We start from the raw sequence: 15,008 nt of genomic DNA, 5'->3' as shown, positions 1-15,008 counted from the left end.
GAAAACATGCTAAAAAACCCGAAAGCGCAAACCCTATCACACACCATCTTGGCACATGTAACGTGATGCCACTGATCACAACCTAAAAGCAATCTCCGCATCGTCAGAGACAAGATACAAAACAAACAAACAGCGAACTCACAGGCACACTCCTGCCAAGCTAGCGCTCCACACCGCCTGCTTGCGCTAAAGAAACTGCGCAAAAAGGTATCTCCCCATCAATGAGGCCTACAGATGGTGATGCTACACAGTCATCTGATTCCTTGATCTGGTACGCTTCCACCAACTCCCTGCAAACCTGATCCCTGTGTTTAAACAAGACGCTGGTCTTGTTCAATCGTGGGAAGCAATCTTTGCACTCTTTTCAGTGCAAGGCGAGATAAGAGGAAGGTGCGCCCTTCAACGACCTGCGATGCTCTGCTAACATCTCGTTAATACATCGACCCGTCTGGCCGATGTACTTCTTCCCAGACGAGAGGGGGACTTCGTATACGACTCCAGTCTTACACTCTGTGAGCCTGGTTTTCTGTCTGTGCGCTATCGAGCACTCAGCTCCAGCACGATTGCTCTCAGGCTCGAGCTTCTTTCGCACAGCACTACAAATCCTTGAAAGCTTATTCTTTGCCATGAAAATCACGTCCGCCCCGTATCTCGCCCCAACTTTTTTGAGCCGGTGTGAAATTACATTCCCTGAACGTTCAGGACAATCATATCCGAGCGCAACACTTGGCAGCATGTTGTGTCGGGATTTCTACAGCGACATTTGAGCTCACTCAAGCTTTCGGATCCTTTCTTGGTGAACAATTCCGCAAGTGTGGTTAAGTACCTGCCTGGGCTGGATAAGAAAAAGTACTCTACCTTCAGCATCGATGTGGAGGACTTATTTTATTCGCTACCCCATGCTCAGCTCATGCAGAGAGTGAAAGACTGCATTGTAAAAGACAATGACGAGTTGGTGTTCGTGGCGGGGTGCGGGGGTTTCCCATAGAAAGTTTCCTGGAGCTGCTATCATTTTACCTAGAGTCAACCGTTGTTGGGCGGGGCGAAAAGGTGTACGTCCAAAAATCGGGTGTGTGCATCGGCTCCCGTGTGGCACCCGTTTTGAGCGATATTTACTTGAGCAGGATGGATCAAGAACTGGCACAAAACCTTGCTGACCTCGCGCTAAAAGTGTTCCGTTAAGTCGATGATTTTTTAATCATTCTTAAGTCGAACTCTCCCAGGGCAGTTCCGGACGTCGTCAAAATCTTCAAAGATACAGGTAGTGGCCTGAGATTGACCTTCGAACTACCCAGCTCAGCTACCCTACAGTTTTTAGACCGACCGCAGCGGTGGCCAAGTGGTTGAGCATCCGCCTCGCATGCGGGAGGTGCGGGGTTCGATCCCCAGTGCCGCCGGGTACCCACCGGGGATACAATGGGTACAAGCTTTTCCCTGGTCTGGTGCTCGGCTTATTTAGGGTGAAATGCTTGGGAAATGGGCCTTTGACCCCACCTTGAGAAAAAGAAAATACCTTGTGTCAAGGCGTATTTGGCCATAGATGCCCTTGCGCCATAAAAAAAAGTTTTTATACCTCAGGATCCATTATCTAGAGAGCAGGGTCTGTTGGGAATATCACCCTAGGACAAAAAAAAAAAAAAACTCTCTTGAACGTCAGTTAGGGGCATTCCACACTCGTCAAGGCGGGTATAGCGACTTCATGCTTAAAAGAGCTCTTGGGAAATCCTGTACACACAGAGCGGAGGCTAGCTTCCTGGGGCAGGTAGAGAGGCTGAAAGAAGCCGGGTATCCTGATCTGAGTTGGCTCAGATCTCCGAAAGGATCCTGTTCAAAGGAGGGAGGCCCGTGCTAGTAAAAAAGAGGACGGTGGACGTAGACAAGTGGTGGGCATTCCATACATCCATTGAATTTCACACCGGCTCAAAAAAATTGGGGCGGGATACGGGGCGGACGTGATTTTCACGGCAATGAATAAGCTTGCAAGGAATGTTATCGGCGGTCGCACGTGCATGACAATCCTTTCGACATGCGTGACGATGCCCACCGAAGGCATTTCAGGCTGTCGAAGGGACTTGTACGCTGGCTAAGCGAAGAGCGCGGAACATGCGTCACTGACAGCCCCCTTCCTTTCGCCGTCTTGTCCATCGTGCGTCGCGCCGAGCCCGACAAAGAGGAGGCCGTCACCCCCCCCCCCCCTTCTCCTTCTGAATCGGGGGGCAGGGGGGGCGGAAATTCCGCAAATAGTTTCCCAGAGGCATCCTTTTTTTTTTCATGGGGTCAAGGAAGGTGGCCCAAACAGTGCGAGGCAACGTTCTCTGTTCATTCTAGAGAAGCAAGCTTACACTGCAAAATTAAACCTTGTCTTTCTCTTCCAAATGCAATTAACTAGGAGTCCTGTCCAACCATTCCAGCTTGTTATGTGGGCACCCCCAACCATTTTTTATTTCCGTGTAACTCCAGCACTTCTTCACCTTTGTCATTGTAGCCGCTATTGTTCAAGTACCATGCAACATCTTGTTATTAGCACTTGCTAATTCATGCCTTCTGCAGGGTTTAAAGGACCTTTTTAATTGGAAATGAGAGCATGTGCACAGGGTGGAAAGCGCGTGATCTGCCAGGAAACACTAAAGCGGCCCCGAGAAGGGATCTTTATTAAGGATGCCAGCCATCTTGGGCCTCTCCACTTGGCAACGACGACAAAGCGTGTGCGGTCCCTATGGTTAGGCCCCAGCTGTGGAAGCCATCCTCGGACACGACCATGACCTTCGACATCTGATGTTTTTATTTAAAAACACAGGGACCAAAGTCGTGCTGTATGCAGTGCAATCGCCATGTGGTTCCATAATCATCCACCTAGCCCGGCTCTTTGGACGGATTCAGGAAACGACTGAAAAGAACAAAAGTAACGAGCAAACAAAGGTGCGCTGCATAAAAGTTAGAACGTAAAGAGACGAAGGCACGCTGCGCTAATGCTGTAGCGAGGTCTAACATGTAAAATTTCGCGGCTGGCGTCGATTTCTACAAAGCGCGAGTAGTGCCCACGGAAATAAACAAAGGCGCACTGGAGATGGGTAAGTCTGTATACAAGCACGAGTTTTTGTCTCTACCAGCGATTTACTAGCTCACACCGCGCGATTTTGATGTCTGGCGTCGATTTCGACAGAGAGGGAATACGGGCACGAAACGGGACGCTCGCGATCTGCCAGGAAACAATGAGGTGGCCCTAAAAAGGGCCGTTTGCAGGAGCACTTCAACCGCGACCTGCAGCGGCGCGGTGAGCAGTAGGCCCAGCAGTGGTCCGTCTTGTGCCCTTTGGCTCCGCACCGACGACACCGGTGCACGACGTACACCTCTCCTGGTCTTGCCCTTGAAGCCGACGCTATCCCTGGTCCGTAGATCTTGACGAGGGCCGCGACGATAATCTTTGACATCTGGTTGATGCCCCGGTCTCTCGCCACGTGATATCGGTCTGCGGCAAACAAGGACAGCATCGGCTTGCCAGAAGCATCCAGGAAACGATGCTGCAAAAAAAGTTACGTTACAAGCGCCGCAATTTGGTGAGTTCTGCTCGAGAAAACTTGCGAAAATGTTGTTCAACCCTTACCTCGGGGTTGAGAATGTGCACGCCCGACAAGCGCTTCAGCGTGGCTGACAGACGGCGGTTCAGCTGGCGACGCCGGCGGTCCTCAAATTGCGCCTTACGTGGCTCATCGAAATGGCGTGGCAAGACTTTGAAGACCAGCACGACACTGGCCACGTTCTCCTGCAGCAGCAAAACGAGGTCCTGGAATGCGCAAGACATGTAGGTAAGCGGTACAGCACTTCATGAAGCGAAATTTGAGATAAAATGCGTACCTCTATGTGGCTGGCGATTTCTCGCGGGTCATCCCCTCTGTCGAGATCGTTGCCGCCAACATATAGGACAACAAAATCGGCGTGCCGAAAGCATGTCTCTCGAATCATTTCAGCTAGGCTGATTGCGTCGTGGCCGCTAAAGCTGAAAGTGCATGTTCTCACTAACGGCGAAAGCCGTAAGCGAGAACTGCACAGAAATTTCAGCTGGCTGTCGCTGACGAGCGCACCACGCAAAAAAGCCATACCTGGACAGCTCCCGAAACGCGCCCGCCGCCACCTAGGTTCACGAAGCGAATGCCCGCGCACCACGCAAGCACGGCGGACGGTCGGACCTAGCGATTCCCTAGGCCGTCTAGGGACAGGCCGAGAGAGGCGCGGCGAACCCACATCCGGTTGAGAACGAGGGAGAAGCAGAAAAACGTCACGGAGAAGCGCATCCCATCGACCAATCAGCGTTTCCAGCCCACCTGCACCGAAACGCTTCTAGTTGAACGGCCAACTGACAAGATGGCGACCTAGGGACCGAAAAACTTGCCCTCTTACTGGATTGTCTTGGCTCAGTGTGCTTCGAACCCGCAAATTTCTACCGCAAAGCAAAAACTACACAAAAATAATTGTCACTATAGTAAGGAATATATACACTGCGATCATTTACAACAAGAAAAAAATGCACACACTGCTTTTTTCTTATTTAAACTTCGCTCTAGACGCGAGGTCATGTGGTTAGAGTGCTAACTGAACTGAACGCGAAGTGCTCGTGTAACAGCTGGCGATTCCAGTTGAGTTCAACGGCAGTTGAAATCCTCAACTGGCGGTTAACTGAACTGTCGTTGAAAACGCCCGTGTAACACGGGTATCACACACCGCTCGACCTTTCAGGGTGGTGCAACACACGTCAAGAGGTTGTCGCCCTTCTCGTAAAACCTGCACGCACACCCCTTACTCTAGTTTCTTTTTATAGTCGTCCTGGCTCTCCATCTCACAATCTGGGGTGGGTTCGTTTTCTACGTTCTACCAACTCGGGTATCCCTATTCTAGTTGGTGGTGACTTCAACGGCGCACACAGTGCGTGAGGTTACCCATCGGATTCCTCAAGGGGTGCACACATCCAAGGGAGCTTTTCGGATCATTCCTTTCAACTTTTAAACCACCCGAATACTTCTACCCGCCCACGAGGTGGCCCGTATTCACCTGATTTGACTTAAATTTCAATTCAATTTCAATTTATTTCCCAGAAGGTTCTGGTCGGCTGACTGGGCTAAAAGCTGTGCGTAAACAGCTTGACGAGGCCCCAGCCAGCCGTTACAAGGCATAACAGCACACATTAAAAGAATATTCATATACATCGAGAAGAAAATAGTTGATACAACAATGAAACAAAAGGGTATCATGGATTCAAGTAAATGCAGTGAACATATAGTTATATTAAGAGGACACCAAAAATATCAGTTCGGCAAGTAACACTAACTGCAAGGAAATATGCATACAATCAGCTCAATAAATGACAGCAAATCTTACACACTTTATTAACACTTTAAACGAGAAGTTTGTTAAAAAAAAAAAAAACTAAGGAAAACTGGAGAGAAATTTTCAGCTAAGAGAAAGAACATCAGGTTACATCATTACAAAATAATGACGTAGTGTAGCTTTGGTAGATTTATTCGTGTCTTTGTATTTGTTGAGAATTGTGGGAAGATTGTATTCTAGTGTCTGCAGCCTGTAGTCTGTTCGAAAAAACGGTACTAGCCATTTGTCTGTGTTGCGTGTGTTTACTGGATGGCTATTTTCTTTTAGCAGTGTGTTACCTTCTACCATTGATCTGAAGCTGGAAGGGAAATAGTATGACAACAGAATTCGCAATTCGTACATATTTTGAATCCTTACAACATTGTGCGCCTGGAGAGCTTGTCGAGTATGACCTAAGTAATCAAGATTCGCAATATGACGAATGGCTTTCTTTTGGAGCAGTGAAATTTTCTCTATGTTTGTTTTAGTAGTTGTGAGCCAAACTAAGGAACAGTAATTAATGCGTGAGGCAAATAGCGCATTATATATCTGAAGTTTTATTTTACAAGGAAGAAAAGTGCGGCAGCGACAGATTGCGCCTGTCACTGACGAGAGACTATTAGTCAACTTTTGAACGTGTGAATCCCAAGTAAGGTTAGAAGAAAATGTTACCCCAAGTATGGTGTGTTCATGAACGATTTCAATTTTCTCACCAGCACAGGTAATGACACCTTCAAACCTGATAGCCTTGTTTTTTGGTCGAAATACCATCACTTTTGATTTTGTAGGATTGATTTTGAGTATATTAGCACCACACCACTTCTGAAGGGTATCAAGCAATTGGTTACATTTGATCATTAGTTTAGTTACATCTACACCAGAGAATAGTACTGTGCAATCATCAGCATATATAATGAATTTTAGGGTCTTATCAATGTTTACAATACTGTTGATATACACATTGAATAATAAAGGGCCCAGCACGCTACCCTGCGGTACACCTCTGATGACTGGTGAAAAGGACGATTGATGGTTAGCAAGATATACGCATTGCTGCCTGTTTGCTAAGTAGCACTGTAATAAGGATAGAGGCTTACCCCTGATGCCGTAAACTGAAAGCTTATGGGTTAGAATATCATGGTCCAGAGAATCGAAAGCTTTACTGAAATCGATGAAAAGGCTGACAGTTATTAGTTTCTTTTCAAAATTTTTCACTATGTATTCCTTAAGTTCTAATAATGCTAATTCAGTAGAGCGTCCTTTCCTGAAGCCAAACTGTGCATTAGAAATTAGGTGGAACTTTTCAAAGAATTTGTTAAAGCGGTCATATAATATCTTTTCAAATCCTTTTCCAAATGTAGGTGTTATAGATATTGGGCGGTAATTTTTTGGCACGTTTTTATCCCCTCCTTTGTATATAACAGACACCCGGGACTTTTTCATCGTATTTGGAAATTCCCCGGATTCAAGAGAAAGGTTGAATATATACGTGAGTACTGGTGTTAGGTATTCCATAACATACTTGATAAGCTTAATTTGGAGGTTATCAATATCAAGGGCTTTGCTGTTTTTTAGTGACATAAATGTTCTATAAACTTCTGCTTCATCTGTTGGTGAAAGAAATATACTTTCGGCGCATGAACAACTTAAATCTTCGTTTACTTGGGAATTTTTGTGTTGTAGTGCAGTTCCAATGAAGTACTTATTGAAGAAGTCTGCAAGACCTCGACCGGTAATTATCTGGTCTTCGTGAGTTATTTGATCAGGTAATAAATCCTTCCTGTCCCTACCCAGAACATTATTGATTACTTTCCAGGCTGCGGCCGGCTGTTGTTTACCAATACTTGCAAAGAGATTTTCAAAGTAAGCAACCTTTGCCCGCCGAAGCTCAGAATTCAGCTTGTTTCTGACCACTTTGAAATTTTTCAAATCATCAGGATTTCACGTTGTTAGAAAAGTGTGAAAAAGTGTATTTTTTCTCTTTATAGTCTTCAAGTGGTCGGTTGTTACCCACGGCTTTCTTATCTTCTTTGATGGAGTAAAAGTCTTGATAGGAAAGTGTTTGGAATAGATTGTGGAAAATATCTCGAGAAATTGTACATATGCATCATTTACATTTAACTTGTCATACACAGAAGACCAGTCTTGGAAGCTAATGTCTATTTCGAAAGCCTCTAAAGCACACTGAGGCATATATTGGACGGTTATTTGTTCAGAACGTTTTTTAGGTTTTGGTAATGAGTCATAGAACATAAATATGGGACAGTGATCACTAACATCTGATGCTATAGTGCCAGCACTAAAAACAGAAGTCTCCGAGTTTGTTATAAACAAATCTAAAGCAGACGAAGTAGACACAGTAACACGAGTCGGTGTATTGATGATACTTATGAATCCCAAAGACTGAAGTTGAATAGTGAAATCAATGACAGTTGAAGTATTATCGAGGGTATTTATATTGAAGTCACCTCCGCATGTTAGCTGAAAATTATTGCTTCGAACATATTCTAGGAGGAGGTCAAAATATTTCATAAAGGATTTCATGTTTCCCTTCGGTGGACGATACATGACCGTGATAACCTCTAGCCCAGCCTTCACAGTCAAACATTCATAATCATTGGTAATTTCACAAAATTCAGGCAGTAATTCACAATCTTTACATCTTTGGACATGGAGCGCTACACCACCACCTCGTCCCCGGTAACCCTCGTTGGGCTGTTGATTCTGATACTTGGGGTAGAGTTCAGAGCCCTATTTTCATCTCCCTCACGCCTACGCGTCTACGGAAAATACGCCGCACTGTACGAATAACATCGTGGGACTCTGTACGCACAGACAATCATTTATCTACATTCAATCCCTCTTCAGCATTGTCTACTCTCTCTGCTGTTCTCGCTACTCACACTATTACCACTACTGTAAATGAAGACGACCCAAACCCGGACATACATCTCTTGAATCTGTGGGCTCTTTGTCGCCAGGCGGATCTTTACGCTACTCGTCACCCCGATGACCCTTCGGCTCTTCCTACTCTTCACCGCGCTACCGCACGGGCGCGGCGCTATGCAAAGCGGCTAGGCAGGCAATGCTGGGCTGCATGGTGTGCCCGCCTGTCCTCTTCGCAGGGCAATCGACATCTTTGGAGAGTGTTTCACGCCATGGAGCGCCCTTCTCAGGTTGCAGATTACACAAAGAGCATTCACCTCGCGCTAAATGTGGATGAGGACACATTTGCACAACAAGCGGCCCGTCAATTTTTTCCAAACCATGACTGCCCCGCTACGTCTCCACCTGACTTATCGGTAACAGAGCCCCCCAATGGGACTACTTCTGACCTCACCATGGCAGAGCTGCTGGCCTCCATTGAACGTCTAAAAACTACTACTACTCCCGGGAACGACGGCATACCTAACTCCTTATTCCGTAACTTGGAAGGGAGGGCTTTGCAAACCCTACTTGATACTTTTAACGAAGTGTGGCTTTCTGGCGTCATGCCGGGAGACTGGAAGCATTCTATTGTGGTTCCAATACCCAAGTCAGGTCAGCCTCCAGTATCTCTCTCGGCCCTTCGTCCATTTTCCCTTATGCCTACCATCTGCAAGCTTTATGAAAACATTCTAGCCGCACGCTTGTCGTGGTGGCTGGAATCCCATGATTGTTACCCAGATTCCCAAATTGGTTTCCGCCCACAAATTGGAACGGAGGACGGCCTTGCTACTTTGGCTGCTGACGTGCTTGACCACTCTCCGCAGAGTCACCTTGTACGAACCGTAATCGCTACAGACATAACAAAGGCATAACATCCTTCACTCTGCCATTCTTGCCTTCTTTCAAACTCTTGGTCTCCCTCACCGGTTCCTCCTCTCCATTCACGCCTTTTTAGCAAATCGAACCTTCAGCGTGCGTGTCCACGGAAAGCCCTTTGGTAATTTCACTTCCAATAGAGGAGTGCCGCAGGGCTCCGTTCTCGCCCCCACATTATTTAATATAGCTTTAATTCCTCTTGTTCGAGCCCTAGAGACCATCCCTTCTATCCGCGTGCTTGCATATGCCGATGATATCACCTTGTGGTGCTGTCATCCAGATGCGTCTATTCATCAGTCGGTCCTTCAGCACGTGCTGGATGTATTGACATCTCGCCTCCCACCTCTGTGTCTATCACTCTCCTACTAAATCATGTTTCATTCGAATTGGAAATAAAGCCGCCTTACCGAAAGCTCCCCCTTTAAATTTTACGGTACATAATTCTTTGATTCCTCAGGTAGAAACTGTTCGTATTCTTGGTCTTCTCCTCCATACATCTGGAACTGGCACGCCGTGGCTGACAGCCACCCGTAAATCGGCTCACGCTACTCAAGGTCTGATTCGTCGCATAGCTATGCGCTCTGGTGGCGCACGTGCTCATACGGCCCGCCAGCTTGTGCGCTCTACCCTTCAGCCACGGATAGTATATCAGACACAATTTCAACGTCTCACCCGCAGACAGTGGGACTCCCTTGAAGCTATCAATCGTGAGGCTATGCGCGTCATAACATATCTGCCTCGTTTAACACCCATACCTGTGCTACAGGAGTTCGCCCAACTTAATACACTCAGTGAAATCATCGACCAACGGGTGGCAAATAGAGCTCGAAAACAGTATCTCAAACTTCATCGTTTAAAGACACTTTTACCGTGGTCCTATTGCCAGCTCACTGACAATCGCCCCACTGTTTCCCCGTCGGTATCAGCAGCACATCTGCCTGAAGGGTGCATATTATACACGGATGCATCACATTCTGCAGAGAGGGGAGTTACTGCTGTGTATAGTCCATCTCATCCGCATCTCAACTCTCGCGCGACGTATACTGCGGATACGTGCACTCCCCTGGCATTGGAACTTCAAGCCATTTATAATGCCATTGCTTCCCTTCCGCTCGTTCCAATATTCAATACAGTTCATATTTACACCGACTCCCGCGCCGCCCTTACACAGCTTAAGGCTGTTCGACGAACGTTCCAGATTTCACAATCTATTCATGTGCTCTGCGCAAAGTATCCATGTCCTGTGCGCATACACTGGATTCGCGGCCATACCCAGGATCCACATAACATTCAAGCGGATGCTATGACTCATGTTCATACATTAGACGATCCGCCACCTTCCCCCAGATCCGTTCCTGTCCCATGTTTCCGATTCCGAAGTTCTGCGCCAGCGACCCGCGCTCTGACACCATCTGTCCGTCATCGGTGGCGTGCCAAAGATCTGCCAGTACCTGACAGGTGCCCTCACTGTAGCGCTGCACCGGACATTTGTGATGTGCGGCACTTGTTGTGGACGTGCCCAGCGACGGCTGCTATCAGAAAACGGCTCCTCAGGGAGGTGGGCCTGCGGTGGAACCGCGAAAGTGCCTACGTGAAGTGGACTATGGACAACCGTTTCATTAACAACCTCTGCGACTACCTCAGCGCAACGGTTCTTCACTCCTTTTAACTTTCAATCCCGTGCATTCCTTCCCCCCTTTCCTTTTTTCAACTTATGCCTCATGGCACACTTCTCGAATAAAAAAAAACGAATTATTTTTTTAAAGATGCCGGCTTAACTAAGGTTTGTTTTTGATTTTGCTATTAGTTTAATTTACTTCAGTTTAAAATATAATTTAAGTAGGCAGAATACGAGGGAAGCTTGAGCTCATGTGGTCAGTGGGGTTTGCTTCAGACAATATTGCATGTCATCTCTCTTGCATATTACTTTGTATAATGTATGGAGAAACGAACCAAACATAGCACATAGCAAGAAGTTGTTACTTTGCAAGTGTCCTCTGTTCAAACTTGCAAATATAAATATTTTTTAGATCAAATCCGTCAACTTAAAAACAGTTTGCGTTTAATTTTGCTACTACTTGGTTTTCTTTACTACAAATAAAATGAACCTTTTGCAGGTAGATTGCTTCAGGTAATTTGACTTGTCATATCTCTTGAAGAAAACAGACCTAAATTAACCCTTAGTACGAAGTAGTAGTCTTGCTAGTGGCCTCTGTTAAAAGTTGCAAAAGCACGTATTTTTTTTTTTCGAAAGAATAAAATGCGCCACCGTAAGTAAAGTTTTTTAATGTTGCTATTAGTTTGGTTTTATTTCTGGAAACTAAAATAGAATTTAAGCAGAAAGATACGATGGACGCTTGTTCTCCTGCTGTCACTAGGGTTGCTTCAGACAATTCAGCAAATCATCTCTCTTGCATATTACTTTGTATAACGTATGGAGAAACAAACCAAACTTAGCACATAACAAGGAGTTGTTGCTTTGCAAGTGTTCTCTGTTCGAAGTTGCAAAGATAAATATTTTTTAGATCAAATCCGCCAACGTTAAAAAAGTTTTCGTTTATTTTTGCTATTACTTGGTTTTCTTGACTGAAAATAAAATTAACCTTTTGCAGGTAGATTGCTGCAGACAATTTGGCTTGTCATATCTCTTGAAGAAAACAGAACTAAATTAACCCTTAGTACGAAGTTGTAGTCTTGCTAGTGGCCTCAGTTAAAGGTTGCAAAAGTGCGTATTTTTTTTTTTTGAAAGAATAAAATGCGCCACCATAAATAAAGTTTTTTTAAATTTTGCTATTCGTTTTTTTTTTTTGTGGAAACTAAAATATCATTTAAGCAGATAGATACCAGGCGGCTCCCAGTCAACAAACGAAAGCTGACGGCAGCTACGTTTGGTACTGGCGGTTTCCTCCTCTAGTTTGAGTGCGTAGTCTTGACCAGTCAACATGGCTGTCAAACAGAAAGGTGGGTAATGATTGAAATGCAGTGCCGTTGTGGGTTCAACGCTCACGCGATTTCCTTCCCCATACTACAGGCGTCTCTCAGGAAGCGCTTAAGGTCAAGGTAATCTCGGAGATCATCAAGGAGCTTCTGGCAGCGCAGAAGGAGCAGAAAGATGTCAACCTCAACAGGTGAGCGCAGCTTGAAAGCGTTGTGGGATGGCCACAGCCGCGTTTTCCTTGCAGCGTCAAGTGCCAGATCTCGTCCAAGTACGGGCTCAGTTCGCAGCCGAAGATCGTCGACATCATCGCTGCCATGCCGCCGGAATACAAGAAAGTAAGCGAGGCCGGAACTTGGAATTGGAGACGTTCACTATCCTTCTGCCGCAGGTGCTCTTGCCCAGGCTGAAGGCGAAGCCCGTGCGGACGGCCAGCGGCGTAAGGAGGAGCTGCTCAACAGTCGGTAACCGCGTGTTCTAAGACGAGGCTCTTCGCAGATCGCAGTTGTCGCTGTCATGTGCAAGCCCCACCGATGCCCTCACATCAACATGACGGGGAACATTTGCGTGTAAGCATTTCTTCTCCGACAGTCCTACGTAGCGAATAAATGATTTCCAACCGTGTTTTGGCAGGTACTGTCCCGGAGGCCCGGACTCGGATTTTGAGTATTCCACGCAGTCCTATACTGGCTATGAGGTAAGCGGCCGATCGTACCGCTGTCCAGTTTCGGCTGAGCAGTGGACGCTGTCATTGCAGTCATTGCAACCGGGCAGTTCGAAACAGTCAGTTCACACTTAGCTGGAGAATGCATGATGCACACGGGGGAGTGGAAAAGATGGCTCTGAGGTTTAGCCTAATGTTACTAATTTTCTTGCATTGTACAAAGTGGGATAGGTGTGCAAGCCTGTGCAGAAGCCTGTGTTTGGCTGTGCTGAAGTAAGCCCTAGCTTTGCCATCTTCTGTTCCCTTCAGAACAGCAACGTGAACAAGCATGTGATACGAGAAAGCAGCCGCATAGTGTTGATGCTTGCCGGACACTTTGTCTTGCTGTCCCATGTATACTGAAGCAAACTTCAATCGAGTAAGCCTTATTGTAATTGCCAGGCAGTGTACAGAGGAAGCCAACAGCCTGAAAATAGGCAGAGCAGTACTGCTTCTTTTTGTGGTAGCGTTGATTAGAGTGGGGAGTTCCTTGCATTATCATTTTTGATGACAGATAATTTTGAAGAAAGTACAAGTAGAGGCAGCCAAATCTGCTGCTGGGGGATTTGAACCTTGAGAGTGTCCACCTGCACCACCCACGACCGCAGCGGCGGATGTAGAACATCCTGTTACACTCAAGTGCCATGCAAAATGTTGCCAGATGGGGAGGGCACGAGATGTTGTGCTCTCTGTGAAATGATCTCCTATCCAAAATGAATGGGTGAGTCATATCCCCCTGTATAATCAACACCACCATAACAAAAAAATATTGTAATGGATGCACATCTAATCCAGAGTCAGCCCCTCCGTGCCAGCATGGCACCTCCTTGCAGGCGAGCGTACTGCCCCCGTGTGTGTCTCGTTACCTGCCTCTGTGTGGGGACTTGGCTCCGCACTCTTTGCTGTTCTTATTCACTAATAAACCCATTTGTGTTTTGGCTGCTGTGTTGGCTGATCGCCCCTTCCTTGCGGACCACGCGAGACATGGTGTCAGAAGTGGGACACATCGAAGCCGCACAGTATTCAACTCGGTGATGCCAGCGGTTTGCCAGTAGGGCGTTGCCTGCCACCATGTTAGGTCATCTCCACAGTTCAGTGGCACAGAAATTCAACTGCCACCCAAGTTTGACTTTGTGAACCCCAGCGCTTGGAAAGAATGGGAGTTCCAGTTCAAAGACTATCGCCATGCCTCGGGCCTCTACCAAGTTCAAGTTGGGACGTTGCTATGCGTATTGGGCCCCCAAGAAGCTTGCCACATCCTTGACACTCTAGTGCTGACTGCTGCTAGTGAGTTCACTAGAAGCAGGGAAAACAAAACTCACTGACCACTTCATCTAGCCATCCTGCGAGGTAGGCAAAAGCGTCTGCTTCCACTGATGCTTATAAGAAGAAGGCAGATGACTTCTACACTGTGCTATGCACACTCATCAATGCAACTGCTACTTTGCGGATCAAGACAGACTCATTGTCGTTATTTTTGACCCTATCACGATGGACATACTGTACTCCATTCCAAAGCTCAAGCTAGAAAAGGCAAGGCTCAAATTAATTAAGATGACAGGAAAGCTCACGCAGCGTTCTTGCAAATGGAACCTGCCGAGGTGGTCACCGAAGCCAGTATCCGAAAACGCTTCTTCAAGCCAAAGCGCAGTTTGTACTCGTCAAAGGCCAGTGAAAAGAGAACAGTCACGTCCCAGTCATGCACAAACGATGCTGAAAAAAGCTGCAGGTACTGCCAGTGGTGTCGTCATCCTTGCACAGAGTGCCCAGCGAGACTCATCAAGTGCCAGTGGTGTAAAAAGACTGGACACTTCGAGATCGCCTGCAAGAAGGACATGGGTTCACTTGAGCTTCAGGTAGTAGCGTCCATCCGTACGCGGGCCAAGTTTGTAGAGTGGCTGTTGACGGATGCGAGGGATACTTCGAGGTGGACTCGGGAGTGGTAGTGACTATGGCGTCGAAGATCATTTCCCGCCATTCCAAAAACGCTGCAGAGGCCAAGCTGGTCAAGTGATGCTTTTCTATTTAAAGCATAGATGGCTGCACAGGTTCTGTCATTTGCGCTTTTATTGAATGAGAGTTTGCACACTGGATGGTGGAAGGCGGTCCTTGTGTTTCCCACGCTTTCAAACAAACATGGCATCATCCATGCGGCATTCAGATCAGTCTCTGTCAGATGATAGTGCAAGTGATGAGCCTGTCGGC

The 15,008-nt window shown here is 46.7% G+C and overlaps 2 protein-coding genes across 5 annotated transcripts in view; one reads left to right on the top strand and one right to left on the bottom strand.

The window, feature by feature from the left end:
• Positions 1-15,008, bottom strand: part of LOC144106489 (uncharacterized) — a 492,993-nt gene that overhangs the window by 352,517 nt on the left and 125,468 nt on the right. The gene's annotated exons all lie outside the window — the stretch shown is intronic.
• The window catches only part of Elp3 (elongator complex protein 3), a 74,306-nt gene continuing 71,255 nt past the window's right edge, over positions 11,958-15,008 (top strand). For 2 of the 3 annotated variants that reach the window (XR_013309025.1, XM_077639309.1), the window contains exons 1-6: positions 11,985-12,126; positions 12,197-12,293; positions 12,348-12,438; positions 12,492-12,539; positions 12,599-12,669; positions 12,734-12,797. Coding sequence is in view for 2 of the 3 variants with exons in the window: in XM_077639309.1 (XP_077495435.1) it covers positions 12,108-12,126; positions 12,197-12,293; positions 12,348-12,438; positions 12,492-12,539; positions 12,599-12,669; positions 12,734-12,797 (390 nt within the window). In the remaining variant the exon portion in view is untranslated. Of the gene's footprint in view, positions 12,127-12,196; positions 12,294-12,347; positions 12,439-12,491; positions 12,540-12,598; positions 12,670-12,733; positions 12,798-15,008 lie in introns of all 3 variants that reach the window. The other variant, XM_077639308.1, reaches the window with a different exon arrangement.

This window comes from Amblyomma americanum, chromosome 10 (assembly GCF_052857255.1).
Source record: "Amblyomma americanum isolate KBUSLIRL-KWMA chromosome 10, ASM5285725v1, whole genome shotgun sequence".
Taxonomy (NCBI): Eukaryota; Metazoa; Arthropoda; class Arachnida; order Ixodida; family Ixodidae; genus Amblyomma; species Amblyomma americanum.
Note: the sequence above shows the minus strand (reverse complement) of the source record. Positions and strands in the feature narration are given on the sequence as shown.